At 42.7% G+C, this 12,434-nt stretch overlaps 2 protein-coding genes across 2 annotated transcripts; one reads left to right on the top strand and one right to left on the bottom strand.

The window, feature by feature from the left end:
* LOC115365372 (ubiquitin-conjugating enzyme E2 G1-like) lies at positions 1 to 4,531 on the bottom strand. The gene is made up of 6 exons (XM_030060343.1): positions 4,314 to 4,531; positions 2,993 to 3,095; positions 2,775 to 2,872; positions 2,397 to 2,575; positions 2,171 to 2,285; positions 1 to 2,074 (listed from the first exon to the last, which is right to left on the bottom strand). The coding sequence occupies exons 1-5, from the start codon at positions 4,354 to 4,356 to the stop codon at positions 2,199 to 2,201; spliced, it is 510 nt and encodes a 169-aa protein (XP_029916203.1). The 5' UTR covers positions 4,357 to 4,531; the 3' UTR covers positions 1 to 2,074; positions 2,171 to 2,198.
* A 1,340-nt stretch (positions 4,532 to 5,871) lies between these two features.
* Positions 5,872 to 12,425, top strand: anapc7 (anaphase promoting complex subunit 7). The gene is made up of 11 exons (XM_030059584.1): positions 5,872 to 6,102; positions 7,652 to 7,838; positions 8,137 to 8,256; positions 8,490 to 8,601; positions 8,855 to 9,008; positions 9,102 to 9,244; positions 9,479 to 9,596; positions 9,802 to 9,998; positions 10,140 to 10,364; positions 10,667 to 10,817; positions 11,073 to 12,425. The coding sequence occupies exons 1-11, from the start codon at positions 6,002 to 6,004 to the stop codon at positions 11,260 to 11,262; spliced, it is 1,698 nt and encodes a 565-aa protein (XP_029915444.1). The 5' UTR covers positions 5,872 to 6,001; the 3' UTR covers positions 11,263 to 12,425.
* The last annotated feature ends 9 nt before the right edge of the window (positions 12,426 to 12,434 follow it).

The raw sequence follows: 12,434 nt of genomic DNA, 5'->3' as shown, positions 1-12,434 counted from the left end.
TCCGTTTACACACTTTATTGAGCATCATATCCAATATACATTGCATTGACGTAAAATGGAAACAAAACAAAACAAATGATGGGGGGGTTAGGGTGGATTACCTGGACACACCGTTTTCAGAGCGTATTGCTTAATGACATTTCAAACGCACCGAGTCTGTGCAAATACAGTGAACACCGGTCAGAGGAGGTCATGGTAGGTTAGAAAAGGTCATGTCAACAGCAGTTGTGTGATCATCATCATCATCATCATCAAGTCTACAGAAGGCTACTAACTGTTCACATCACATTCACTCATACTGTACTAAGAATGGTTTGCTGTTCAAATGTAGCCGAGCCCTGCAAACTTGACTGCATGCGCCATTGGTTAGTCATTCAATGTCAGTCACAGATCAGTCATATACAATGATACTGTATTTCAGAATAGACATCATCATGGCTTAATGGTCAGCGACACCACCGATGCAAGTGGACTTGAAAAGCAAATGGTATCCAGCCTCCACTCACCCAAACGATTGTGTAGATTGTTAAAAAATTAAAAGGATTTTGCCTATTTGCAACCAGAACACTGTTCTATACTAAGCTGTGAATTAATTCCAAGTAGATTTTAAGAATTACAACCCAATTTCACTGAAAAAAAGTCAAGGTGATAAATGTTGCCCAAGGATACACCAATCAGAACTGATGTTGTTCACGGAGATAAAGAGCCTCATAAATAATTTAAACACAGCCCTCAGAATCTAAACCTAGGAGTGAATGTGAATTATACATCTCATAATTAACCCACACATTTATGGAAAGCCAAATGTGCCACCACAAACAAATGAAGAGAGACTAGCCTAATTCTACATTGGAGCCCCTAAAAATTTCCCCATGTAACACATTAAGAAATCCAACAACCATAATCCTCTTCAAATTCCTGGTAAAATGAGGTAAACTCAGACGTGGGTTAACCGGTACACACGCAGAATAATCACAGCTTACGCTAATTTTTTACAAACTACTTTTTTGGTTGTCCATGATTTACAATTAACATTGTGAAAAGACATGAAACTGAGTGGGAATTAACAGACATCTTGGCTGAGCGAGAGGGCCGCCTCTTCAAAGGGAAGACTGTGGAATTGTAGGATCCCACCAGCTGATCACCGATCAGACCTTGTCAGAAACTCAAAGTGTTTTCATATCTCTGTTTATTCCCAAGAAGTTGGCACGCGCTGCCTGTTAGCATCTGTTAGCAATGCTGTGGCAAACGGGGTATGGATGTAAGTCAATGGCATATGAAATCATAACTCTCAAAACAGAGTGCGAGCCATTCCATTTACATCCACAGCTAGCAACAACAAATAAAAGAGCTGTTTGGGGGATCATGCAGCTTTGAGAGTCATGGTTTCTTCTTAATCCCAGGAAGTGCACTGGTATCGCTAACAAATGCCAGCAGGAGGACACAACCCATTTTTCGTAAACAGACTATATAAAAAACATTTTGCACCTCCTAAGAAAGGACCTGAATAGCGCTCAGTCAGACTTCTAAAATTCCTGAGACGTTCCCTTTGAACAACAACCTCACTCGAAAGCCTCAAGGAGAACTGAACCTCATGAGGAAGCAACGCCAACAAAAGGCAGCAGTGATTCAATGACAGAGTTGAAAATAATCCCATCTTTTCACAGAGTTTTGCTGGGCCAACAATAATCTGGTGTTAAGTATGCAGTAGAGAGGACAAGTGATGACTTAATGATGACTGGCTTTCATTTGTTTTACACAATATTGTCCACTAAATTGCATAAGAAACCTGGTATAAAGTAGAAACTGTTCAGCAGCAGATAAAAAAGCAAGTTAATTTACAGTAGTGACATATCTTACATCATTATATTTTCAAAATAAATAAAATTAAATATACAATTCCAGGTAGGAAATAGGTAAATTTCGCTGGTAGGGTTCTCGAGTTGGCTCATCTTGCGTAAAACGACAACTGTTCACAGAAAAATGCTTGGAGCCAACCAATTCCTTTGACTGGCAAAAGAAGGGGTGCAAAAGCCTTTTGCTGAAATTTTCCCTTTGAAGGCATTTCCTTTAACTGTGCACAAAAGAGAACATTATAATTACAATTTTTTCCCAGAGGCAAGGTGTCACATTTAGGTCTTCGTTAATTGATAGAGTTCATTTTACTTACCCTGGAATTTAGCAATTGACTCCGACTCCTAATCGTATGCCATCTCTTGACTTTTTCTTACACAGCGAGCCACTTTCCTCTTGAATTCACCATTAGGGTCCTCCCTCCACTCTTTCTGTGGACATAACATACAATTCTTTTAATGTCACATTCCAAAAATCAGCTAAAAATGATGGGAAACTGGGATTTCAAGTGCCAGCAGAGTGGGAAAAGTAGTATAACTCACTGCAGCATCCACATTAGCTGGTGAATCGCTGTTAGGGTCCGCCAGCATGGAGATAACGCTAATCATGATTGTCTCTACTGTGTGGATTGGAAGCCAGCGTTCCTCCGGCTTCTCATAGCCAAACTTGTCTTCTCCTGGCTCATGCAGAATTGAGATGCAAACATCCCCATTCTTTGCAACTGTGAGAAACAGGAACATATATTTAAACAGTGCAACAACTGCTGTGATTAAATATACCGAGTCAAAGCCATTGCTGCTCGATCACAACAACCTTTAAACTAAACTACAAAAGTAGCAGTTAAAAATCCTTTCCATATGTTCATGTTATGACACGGCAACTAAGATGGTCAGGGTGTGACACTGTTAAAATGCATTTACCATTTGGGTGCCAGATTTCAGTGATGAACTTCATCTTGGGAGGCCGTAGTGGGTAATCATAAGGAAAAGTTAGGTATGCTTTGAAAAACCCACCTTCGCTGTAAGAGACACAAAAAGGAGAGTGAGTAATGGCAACTTTCAAATCTGCATGTGCCCATTTCCTTAGAACCCAAATAGATCACTTAAAGTGGCTGTTCTGCAAATATTTCCTCACTTACAAAAGGGTGTCTTGTGGGCCTATGATAACGACTTCCCATTTGTAGATGTCTTCGTCATCTATCAGACCAGCTGAAAAGCCCTCCACAGGGTTTTTGTTGAGCTCTGAAACAAAAAATGTAAACACAAGGTAGTTTTTTTCCCCCAATATGAAGGACTAGCACATAATGGAACGAGCAGTTTCACAAGTCAAGCTGCCAGTGAAGTGAGTTCAGGACCAGGGAACCTAGGTTTTTGGGATATCCTGGGGAAATCAACACCCAAAGTTGCCCGTCATTAAACTGCAAAAACCTTTGTAAGATAAAAGGGGTAAAATTCTGATGACTAATGATGTAACAGCCCCCAAAAACAAGCCACAATTTGCTAAATTAACACACACAATCAATTAAATCAGTTTTAAAGAGGGTGTTGTTGCAAAGGACCTGCATCACACTGTTTTGATATATGACGGCTGACAATTAAAAATGTCTCATTTTCATGCCACCATCATACAAAAATGGGGTCGTGCTGTGTATGGACATCATTCTGTCTATCAGAATGCCAAGTTTAACACCAAAAGTATGTTGTCTGTCCAGGAAAATTAGACTAAAGGTAAAATGCCTATCCACCTGCTATCTCCACCAGTAATCATGCTAATGATAATGATCATATTAAACCACTGGGAGCAAAATAGGAGTTTCATTACTGATAAATTCCTACTGTGATCCTATTGTGTTAATATGATGATCATGATTATTAAATCACTGGGTCTAAAAGAGGAGTTTGATCACCGAGTTTGAGCCCTGAAATACGTGTCCCACTTTGAAAATCACTGGGCGAGATTTGACATCAGCACCAGCAGATATTATCTTACACAGTGAAATGGTGAAGATGGTGACACAAAATGCTGCGTGCAGATCCGCTTGTTTTCCAGTGAAATGTTAGCCTGCCTTCTCTGGCTCTCATTAGAAAGACTAAGTCATCAGTAACAGATGGGACCCTGGACTGATTATTCCTTTGTTCCTTTGCTACCATTAGCTAACTAACGTCGAACTTGCTAGCCGGCTATCAAAAGGCTGGCGCTGCGGTTCGGTATTCGCGTAAAAATGTTATTTAAGCCACGTACATGTCCACGTCTCCCCATATTTTCCGCAGAGGACTAAAGCAATTTAGAAACTGGTGTTAGAGACAGCCACTCCGCTAGCCCGTCACGTTAGCGAGCTAAGCTAACTACCTCCTCTGGCATAAAGACAGCTTTGCGTAGCTAAAATAGGCACCGTTAGCCGCTAGCTTGATAGCCTTTATGCTGGATCTGTTTGTTTATCACTCCGCATTTTGTATTACCTGCCAATTGCTTTCGAAGCAGTAATGCTGATTGTTCAGTCATGGTACGTGGACTTCAACAAAAAAAATAAACGTCTTGTTGCCGAATGCTAGAGGAAAAACACAAAGGTGAGGCGAGCTGGGACCGAGCTGGGCTGGCTGGCTGGTTAGCCTGCTGATTCCCTCTGTGTTTTGACAGAAGCTTCAGCTGCTGCCTCCGCCACTGCGCATGCGCGTCTGCAGCTGATCGTCCTGTCCTCAGCACTGATGTGGAGCAGTGTTGACCACAAGGTGCATCAATAAACATCGTGAGCTGGAGGTGGACGGTGACCTCTCCAGCCTCCCAGTGAAGTAAACGCACCCACTAGCCCTTAAGGATACTTCATTCTGCTGGGTGATCTGTGTGCATTTGGACGGCTGATAAATAAAGAGGGTACACATTGTCCTGTTGCTGCCGCATTAAAGGAACCTGCCCCCGTTTGCCCTCATCCTGCACGACGCGTTACAACTTCAGTGGAAATTATCATCATCAAACACACTGAGCTCTCTCCAAAGGCATTACACCGGCAAGCAGGATCCAATCCAAGCCGGACTCCTGTCTGACATGTAGAGATACACTTCAGCCAGCCCCCTGCTCCTTTGAACATGTTTCCATCTGGGACAACTATAATTCCCTGAGTTATTGATGTCGGTGAAGTAGTCGTGGTTGCGTCGCTCGTGGAGACTGCATGGGGGTTACTTAGGGCCACTGAGTGTGACTTACTGATTCACTGAAAGATTGATTAATTCATTCATTGACTGATAAATTGTGGTCATTTGTTTGGTTTGTCGACCACTGATTTATAGCAGAAAAAAAAAATCATAGATCATCGTTTTAGACATATGTTAGTCATATGCAGTCTATGTTTCATTGTGTCTGCACTCATTTAAAAAGCGGCCAAGCTTGAGAAAAAAAAAAAAAAAAAAGCGAATAACTTTTCCTTTGTTGGTGGTGTAAAACAAAAGTGAACAGGTTTAGGTAGACTAGTATTAGTTATCACACTGCAGATGTAGGCTGTGCTGCTTAACACATTGCTGCATTGTGTAATACTGTAACATATCAAATTATATGATACTGATACTGTTAGATCACAACAATTCTCACTTACCCTTTTACAGTTATTTCCATCAGTTTGGAATTTATCAATTATGGCTGTCAGTGATTCATGATAGAAAATTTTATTTATTTATTTATTGTTGCACATCTCGTACTTTACAAAACAGTGCAGTGGACGTTACCAAGGTGTTTAGTGTTGGGTTTTTCTTGGACAGTGTAAATAGAAGTACTGTGTGCAGCTCTCATTTACCTTTTCGTGCGTTCGTTGTTTCTAAAATTTAGTTAACGTAAAATTTGCCATTTTCTTTGAATTCTAATTAAACAGCAGGCAACAAGAGCAGCTTTTGTTACCGGTGCATTTCGTAATTAGTACTTTAACTTAAAAGACCGTGTTGCTTCGCTCAGTTTTACTGAGGATGTCTGTGTTTTGCAGTCGGAGCTGAGGAGGAGCACCTGAAGGCAGCAATATGCGGGAGGCTCCTCGGCGCCATATTTAATACATCACACATCAGCCTGCCTGGACCTCTGGAAAGCTAGCAAGCGTTAGCTGTTTACGAGCCAAAACTTTCAACTTTAGGCGTTAACCTAAAACAAGCCTCGAGTGTCGTGGAAAATGAATGTGATAGACCATGTACGAGATATGGCTGCCGCTGGACTTCACTCCAATGTCCGGATAATGAGCAGTTTGTTACTGACGATGAGCAACAACAACCCGTAAGTAACGTTAGCAGCGGGCTCCGTCTACTTGCTGAAAAGCCCTCTCCTTCTTCCTGGAGTGCAGCTTGTTACCAGGCAGACAGCCACTGTAGTCCACATTTAGTTGTTTATAATATATAGGCTAGTCATAATAAAGTCCCGAATTAATGCAGGAAGCCACCCTGTAAACCCACAGCCCCAGTTATTAAGTTAGTGTGTTTTTTTAGTTTGGAGAGGACATGCCAACGTTAGCCGCGTAACGTCGATGTCTTCGGTTAACGCTGTCAGCTGTTTGCCACTTTAGCGTCAAGTTTTCATCAATCAGCTGCTTCAAACGTCTTGTAGAGAGATGACCACACTTTGTGCTTTTAGTCTGTGTGAGCCCAAGAGCTCAGTGGTGGATGCTGCAACCTGAAGTGTTATGAAGTGGCCATGGTTAAGTAGTGTCACACAGGGGCAGGGGTCATTTACCTGGGAACCACAGCTTTCACACTCAAGGGTTGCCCTGTTTTCTGTAGCTAGAACAATACAGGCCTAACTACAGTACTTAAACAGAGACTCAGAGCTCTGATAGGTTGAATTGTAACTATTTACCTGCTTAACAAGTGAAGGTAGCCAGTTAACTTAAACACTTTCAAAAGCAGCCTATTAAGCAACATCTTCTGCTGCTTTGTGTATGATCAGCAGTCATGACTGTGTTATGTTTCTGAAGCAGACGTTCAGGGTTTGTGTGGTAGATTCAAATCATCTGGAGGTGCTTGGAGTCTCTGATCAGGTTTCCTTGCTTAATAAAAGTCAACAACAACTGGTTTCTTATGCACTTATGGTAGCCGAGAAACTTGTTTTACTGTTTTGGAAAAAGGAAACGTTTCCACCTGTCAAACTGTGGTTGAAAGAAATGGTAAAGCTTTGTCACCTGGAGAGGAGACGGCTCTCGCTGTCAATCAAGGTGAAGCAGTGACAGGATTTGGTATCCCCTTATTCCGTACATTAATCACACTGATTAGTTGTGAAATATTGATGCTCCCCTTTAGTGTGATGAGATGTAATGCCCCAGGGAAGGTGGGGGTGGTTTTTCGTTCTTCTTTGCTCTTCTTTTTCCTTTTTGTTTGCTTATTTTTACTGTAAAGCGAGGACAAATCTGCAATGCTAAATGTTATTTGTGATTTAAACAGTAGATTCAAATAATTGTCCCAAGGAATCTTTTGCCGATTTTCCTGCTAATGGTACATTTCTGTGTGAAGTGTCTCCTTATAGACATGCACATTTGCTGCAGTTTATTATTTTGTTTTTAGCTCTTTTTTGGTTGTCACATGAATGCCTCTATAATCCTTATTTGCTTAATTTTTGTTCTGCTTTTATGTTTTGTTTGTGTGCTGTTGTTTTCTGTTGGTGTTTGCTGCTGCAATAACACTGTTGCTCCATCAGGATCATTTTAGTTTCTCTTTACCTTGATTTTTTTTTTTTTTTTTTTTTTTAACATCATGTTATGCTGAGTGCATTGGAAAGACATTTCACACAAGAAGTTTTTGATGTACTTTTATCATCTGGGTCTGTTTGACTGCAGAGAGCTGTTCTCGCCATCCCAGAAGTACCAGCTGTTGGTTTACCATGCCGATGCCATCTTCCATGATAAGGAGTACCGCAACGCTGCCTGCAAATACAGCATGGCGCTGCAGCAGAAGAAGGTCCTCAGCAAAACATCTAAAGTTCGGACTTCTACTGGTGGAGGTGCATCTAACATCCAGTCACAGGTAGGTCATGTAGGACTTAGAGAATTTTACATTGTAGCCATAACTTTTTTCAACACACGTGGTGAGCTGAAATCAGCCTGTAGGATGTTTTTGAGTTGAGCACCTGCCAGATGTGCACAGCTGCAATGCTTAGTGATTAGTTTCCCACTGCCTCCCTGTATGTGGCAGCATACAGTGCATACACCTCACTAGCATCAATATTTGAACCACAAGATGTCAACACTGTCGGTAGAAAGTGGTTGAGGAGCTGTGGCTCTGTCCACTGCAGTTTAGGCTTATTTGTGTTGTTGTTATTCAGAGCTTGCCGTCAGAGATTGAGGTGAAATACAAGATCGCTGAGTGCTACACCATCCTGAAACTGGATAAAGACGCTATAGCAGTGCTTGATGGGATTCCCTCTAGACAGAGAACTCCAAAGGTAGGTCTTCCCGAACTTTTATTTTTTACATTGTGCCTTAACCCTAAAACAGGCCTATATTACCATAGGTATGATGATTATAATGTTAAGGTAAATTATTGGATTAATATTTTTCGCAGAATTGTGCGGCCCTTCAATCCAGCATTAGCTGTCAGCATCATTTGTCACATGTCCAGTCTAGTTGTCTTCACAGAGAATTGAGCTGAACATAATTGCTTTTCTTCTCACCTCAGATCAACATGATGCTAGCCAATCTTTACAGGAAGGCTGGTCAGGAACGCTCTGCCGTGACGAGCTACAAAGAGGTCCTGAGGCAGTGTCCCCTCGCCCTCGATGCCATCATTGGTAGGTGTGACCACAGAAAATTTCCTCCTGCTTTGGCATGCTTAGTACTTGACAGCAGTGCTTCCCCTACAGTGATACTTATCTGCCTAAACGTCTTTTTACTTGCTTCTTTTGAAGCTCGCATGCATGTGTGCTGGAGTTTACACTGCTCTTGCTCTGGCTCTTCTTATTAGTATCCTTGTTTTTAAGACTCTGTGACAAGCCTGCTTCTGAAAATCACCCTATAAATAAATCTGTTTGTTTTTCCCTCTAGGCCTCCTGTCTCTGTCTGTGAAGGGAGCAGAGGTGGCCTCTATGACTATGGATGTGATCCAGAGCATCCCCAACCTGGACTGGCTCTCCATTTGGATCAAAGCCTATGCCTTCATACATGCAGGGGACAACCACAGAGCTATCAACACCATTTGGTGAGAAGAGCAGTAATCTTTTACACTGAGTGATTGATTATAGAAATACTGTTCAGTGTGACCGCCTCATCACATCCTTTCTGTCCTGTCCAGCTCTCTGGAGAAGAAGTCTCTGTTGCGGGACAATGTGGACCTGCTGGTGAGCCTGGCTGATGTCTACTTCAGGGCAGGCGACACCAAGAACTCCATCCTCAAGTTTGAACAAGCCCAGATGCTGGACCCATACCTCATTAAAGGTGCAGTGCACCACAAGAGCACAACTGTATAATTTATTGATCAGCTTAGCATCAGTCACAAACTGATGCAGTGTGGATTGGGGAGGAAAAAAATGACTAAAGAGTTGGAACACAAAACAACAATGCAGCATGTATTATGTGCCTCTGCCATGGCCTCAAGACAAAACTGTGGCAGGCTTGCTCCTGTACATTTTGAATAATACATATGTCTTGCTGCATTGGGTGCGCTGGCAGGCATGGATGTGTATGGCTACCTGATGGCCCGTGAGGGACACCTAGAGGACGTTGAGGTGTTGGGAGGAAGACTGTTCAACATCTCAGACCAGCATGCTGAGCCCTGGGTCATCTCTGGGTGAGTTTCTGTCAAGGTCTTTGTTATATGCAAATGCAACATCAGTAAATCAGAAGATACAGGGAAGGTGCACATGGATGTTTTGTACTTTGGACAAGTTTTGTCTGTATAGTTCAGATTGTTAGTTATTTATTTGATAGTACAAGAAATAATAATTTTCCCATTGAGTTATATGAATCGTTTTTGATGTGTCTCTGCTGCTCAGCTGTCATAGCTTTTATAGCAAGCGTTACTCGCGGGCTCTCTACCTGGGAGCCAAGGCCATCCAACTGAACAGCAACAGTGTGCAGGCACTCCTCCTGAAGGGGGCAGCACTGAGAAACATGGGCCGCGTTCAGGAGGCCATCATCCATTTCAGAGAGGCCATGCGCCTGGCACCCTGCCGACTGGACTGCTACGAAGGCAAGCCTGGCTTCTTAAAGTTGCTTTTCTGAGGCTTTCATTAGGGCTCCCTGAGTTCAGATGCATTGTGTTTTCTTTCAGCATCTGTATTTACTGATAGTCTTTTTAGGGAGCAATAATGACTGTCCACTCTCCTCCCAGGTCTAATTGACTGTTACCTGGCATCCAATGGGATTCGAGAGGCCATGGGGATGGCCAACAACATCTATAAGACGCTGGGGGCCAACGCGCAGACGCTGACCATCCTTGCCACAGTTTGCCTGGAGGACCCTGTGACCCAGGAGAAAGCCAAAACTCTGCTGGACAAAGCACTTGCCCAGAGGCCTGACTACACCAAGGCTGTGGTCAAAAAAGCAGAGCTGCTGAGTACGTACAGCTGTTACATTCTGTTTTGTTCAGGTTGGGAAATTATTACCAAAAGCGTAAACATTTTGGCTATGATTGGCAAGATTGTCTGCTTCTACTAGTCTCTTTTCATTGAGGAAAAAAAAACAGTCAACATTAAAAGTTTCTGGTTAAATTTTGAAAACCATCAGTCAGTTAAGCAGCTGCTGAAAAAAATAAATTCAATTTCTCTGATTTGTTGTGCAGACATTTGAGATTATTCAATCACAAAAAGGAGATTGAGCTGGATACAGAAGTGGGAATTGTTCTCTGTTCTTTTGAAGGCCGGGAACAGAAGTATGAGGAGGGAATCGCTCTCCTCCGCAATGCCCTGGCCAATCAGAGCGACTGTGTCCTGCACAGAATGCTGGGAGATTTCCTGGTGGCAGTCAGCGATTACCAAGAAGCCATGGACCAGTACAGCATAGCGCTCAGGTAACCACAGGTCCCAGTGTTGTTCCACATCTCATGTTTGAATCTGTAAGTTTCCTGCTTCACAGATCAGGCCTGTAGGTGCTGATGTTAAAAACCATACCAGGTTTGTAAACTCAAAGATGTGAAATGAAGGACATGCTTAAGTCGTATTTTCTTTGTGGATATTCTACAAATCAAGACACAAAGCTTGCAGTGGATGTGAATTTTTTAAATCTTAGATGAGCTCAATCTGTGTATTTTTCTCTTTTTCACCAGCCTGGATCCCAATGACCAGAAGTCCTTAGAGGGAATGCAGAAAATGGAAAAGGAGGAGAGTCCCACGGACGCCACGGTGGAGCTGGATGGAGACGACATGGAGGGCAGCGGGGAGGATGGAGACCTGGAGGGCAGCGACAGCGAGGCAGCGCAGTGGGCGGATCAGGAGCAGTGGTTCGGCATGCAGTGACCCGGGGCCATCGAAGGAGGCACTGGCGTTACCGTGCACTAAGGCGCTGCCGCCTGTGGGAAGCCTTCCTCCACCAGGGTTGTAAAAGGATGTGGACACCAACATAACATCTGGATGGCCATGTCTGCAGCCCTGGATGAACTGACGCACAGGTCTGCAGTGGGCTCACAGCAGGACTTTAATGAAAATGCAGCTTAAAGCATAACTCTGGCTGTTTTAACTAGGCCCTATTTTCCATCTTTTTCACCACACTGATTCTGACCAAAGTCTTGTCTTGCTTCACCGTACAGCTACCAGTTTCTTGTTTGCCTGGGTGCACAGCTCTGTGCTGATGGGCACCTGAAAAATCAGCCCTAGAATGAGCCAAACCATGTCTTTTTCAGCACACTGCTTGCAAGTTAAAACATTAAAATTTGCCTTGGCTTGGCCATTTCTTCACTACTTTCCTTTGTGCTTTTGCCGGCTGGCCGCGGCTGCCTGTTTACATGCACCGTTGTTCACATTAACGCAAAATAGTGAACGTTTTTAGGTCATTGTTGACCGGAAAATGAAATCCAACCTATACGTGTCTCATTATGGAGTGTCAATGTGTCGATGCTTTAGATCTGTATTGGTGTGCTGCTCCCAGGCAACAGAGGTGCAGTTAGCTCACTGGAGAAGCAGTCGTCATGATTTTAGTCCAATCAGTCAGAACAGTAGTGTCCAGAAAATGGCTGCTGTTATGCTTTAAAATATGTGGTGCTTTCCTGGAGGCCTACCCTTTGCCACAGAGGAAGCAAGGCATGGGAACCATGTGAACACGTTGGAATGAAGCCTGTGAATTTGCCATGACTTTTTTTGTTGTTTTCTTTTTTCTTCGTTTGATAGGCTGTTTGGAGATCTGTGAAAGAAGTGACCATGTACCAATATTTCTGCTGCTCTTTTATTTTGAATGTTCTTTTAATTCTGATGCCTCAGATTTTCTTTTCTATCACAAGCTTCTCATTGTTGTTGTAACATGTTTTCAGTTGAATCTGCCTTTTTTCTTTGTAAATCAAAGAATCACTCCATGCAAGACACATTCTTGAGTTGTGAAATGTTACTTAACCATTTAAAGGCAAATATTTATAGTGTTTTGTACATATTTTTAAAATGTATAATAAAAATCATGAAATACTATTAGGTGCCACATG

The sequence above is a fragment of the Myripristis murdjan genome, chromosome 9 (genome assembly GCF_902150065.1).
Source record: "Myripristis murdjan chromosome 9, fMyrMur1.1, whole genome shotgun sequence".
NCBI lineage: Eukaryota > Metazoa > Chordata > Actinopteri > Holocentriformes > Holocentridae > Myripristis > Myripristis murdjan.
The sequence above is the reverse complement of the archived record's forward strand: the minus strand, read 5'-3'. Positions and strand labels throughout refer to the sequence as shown.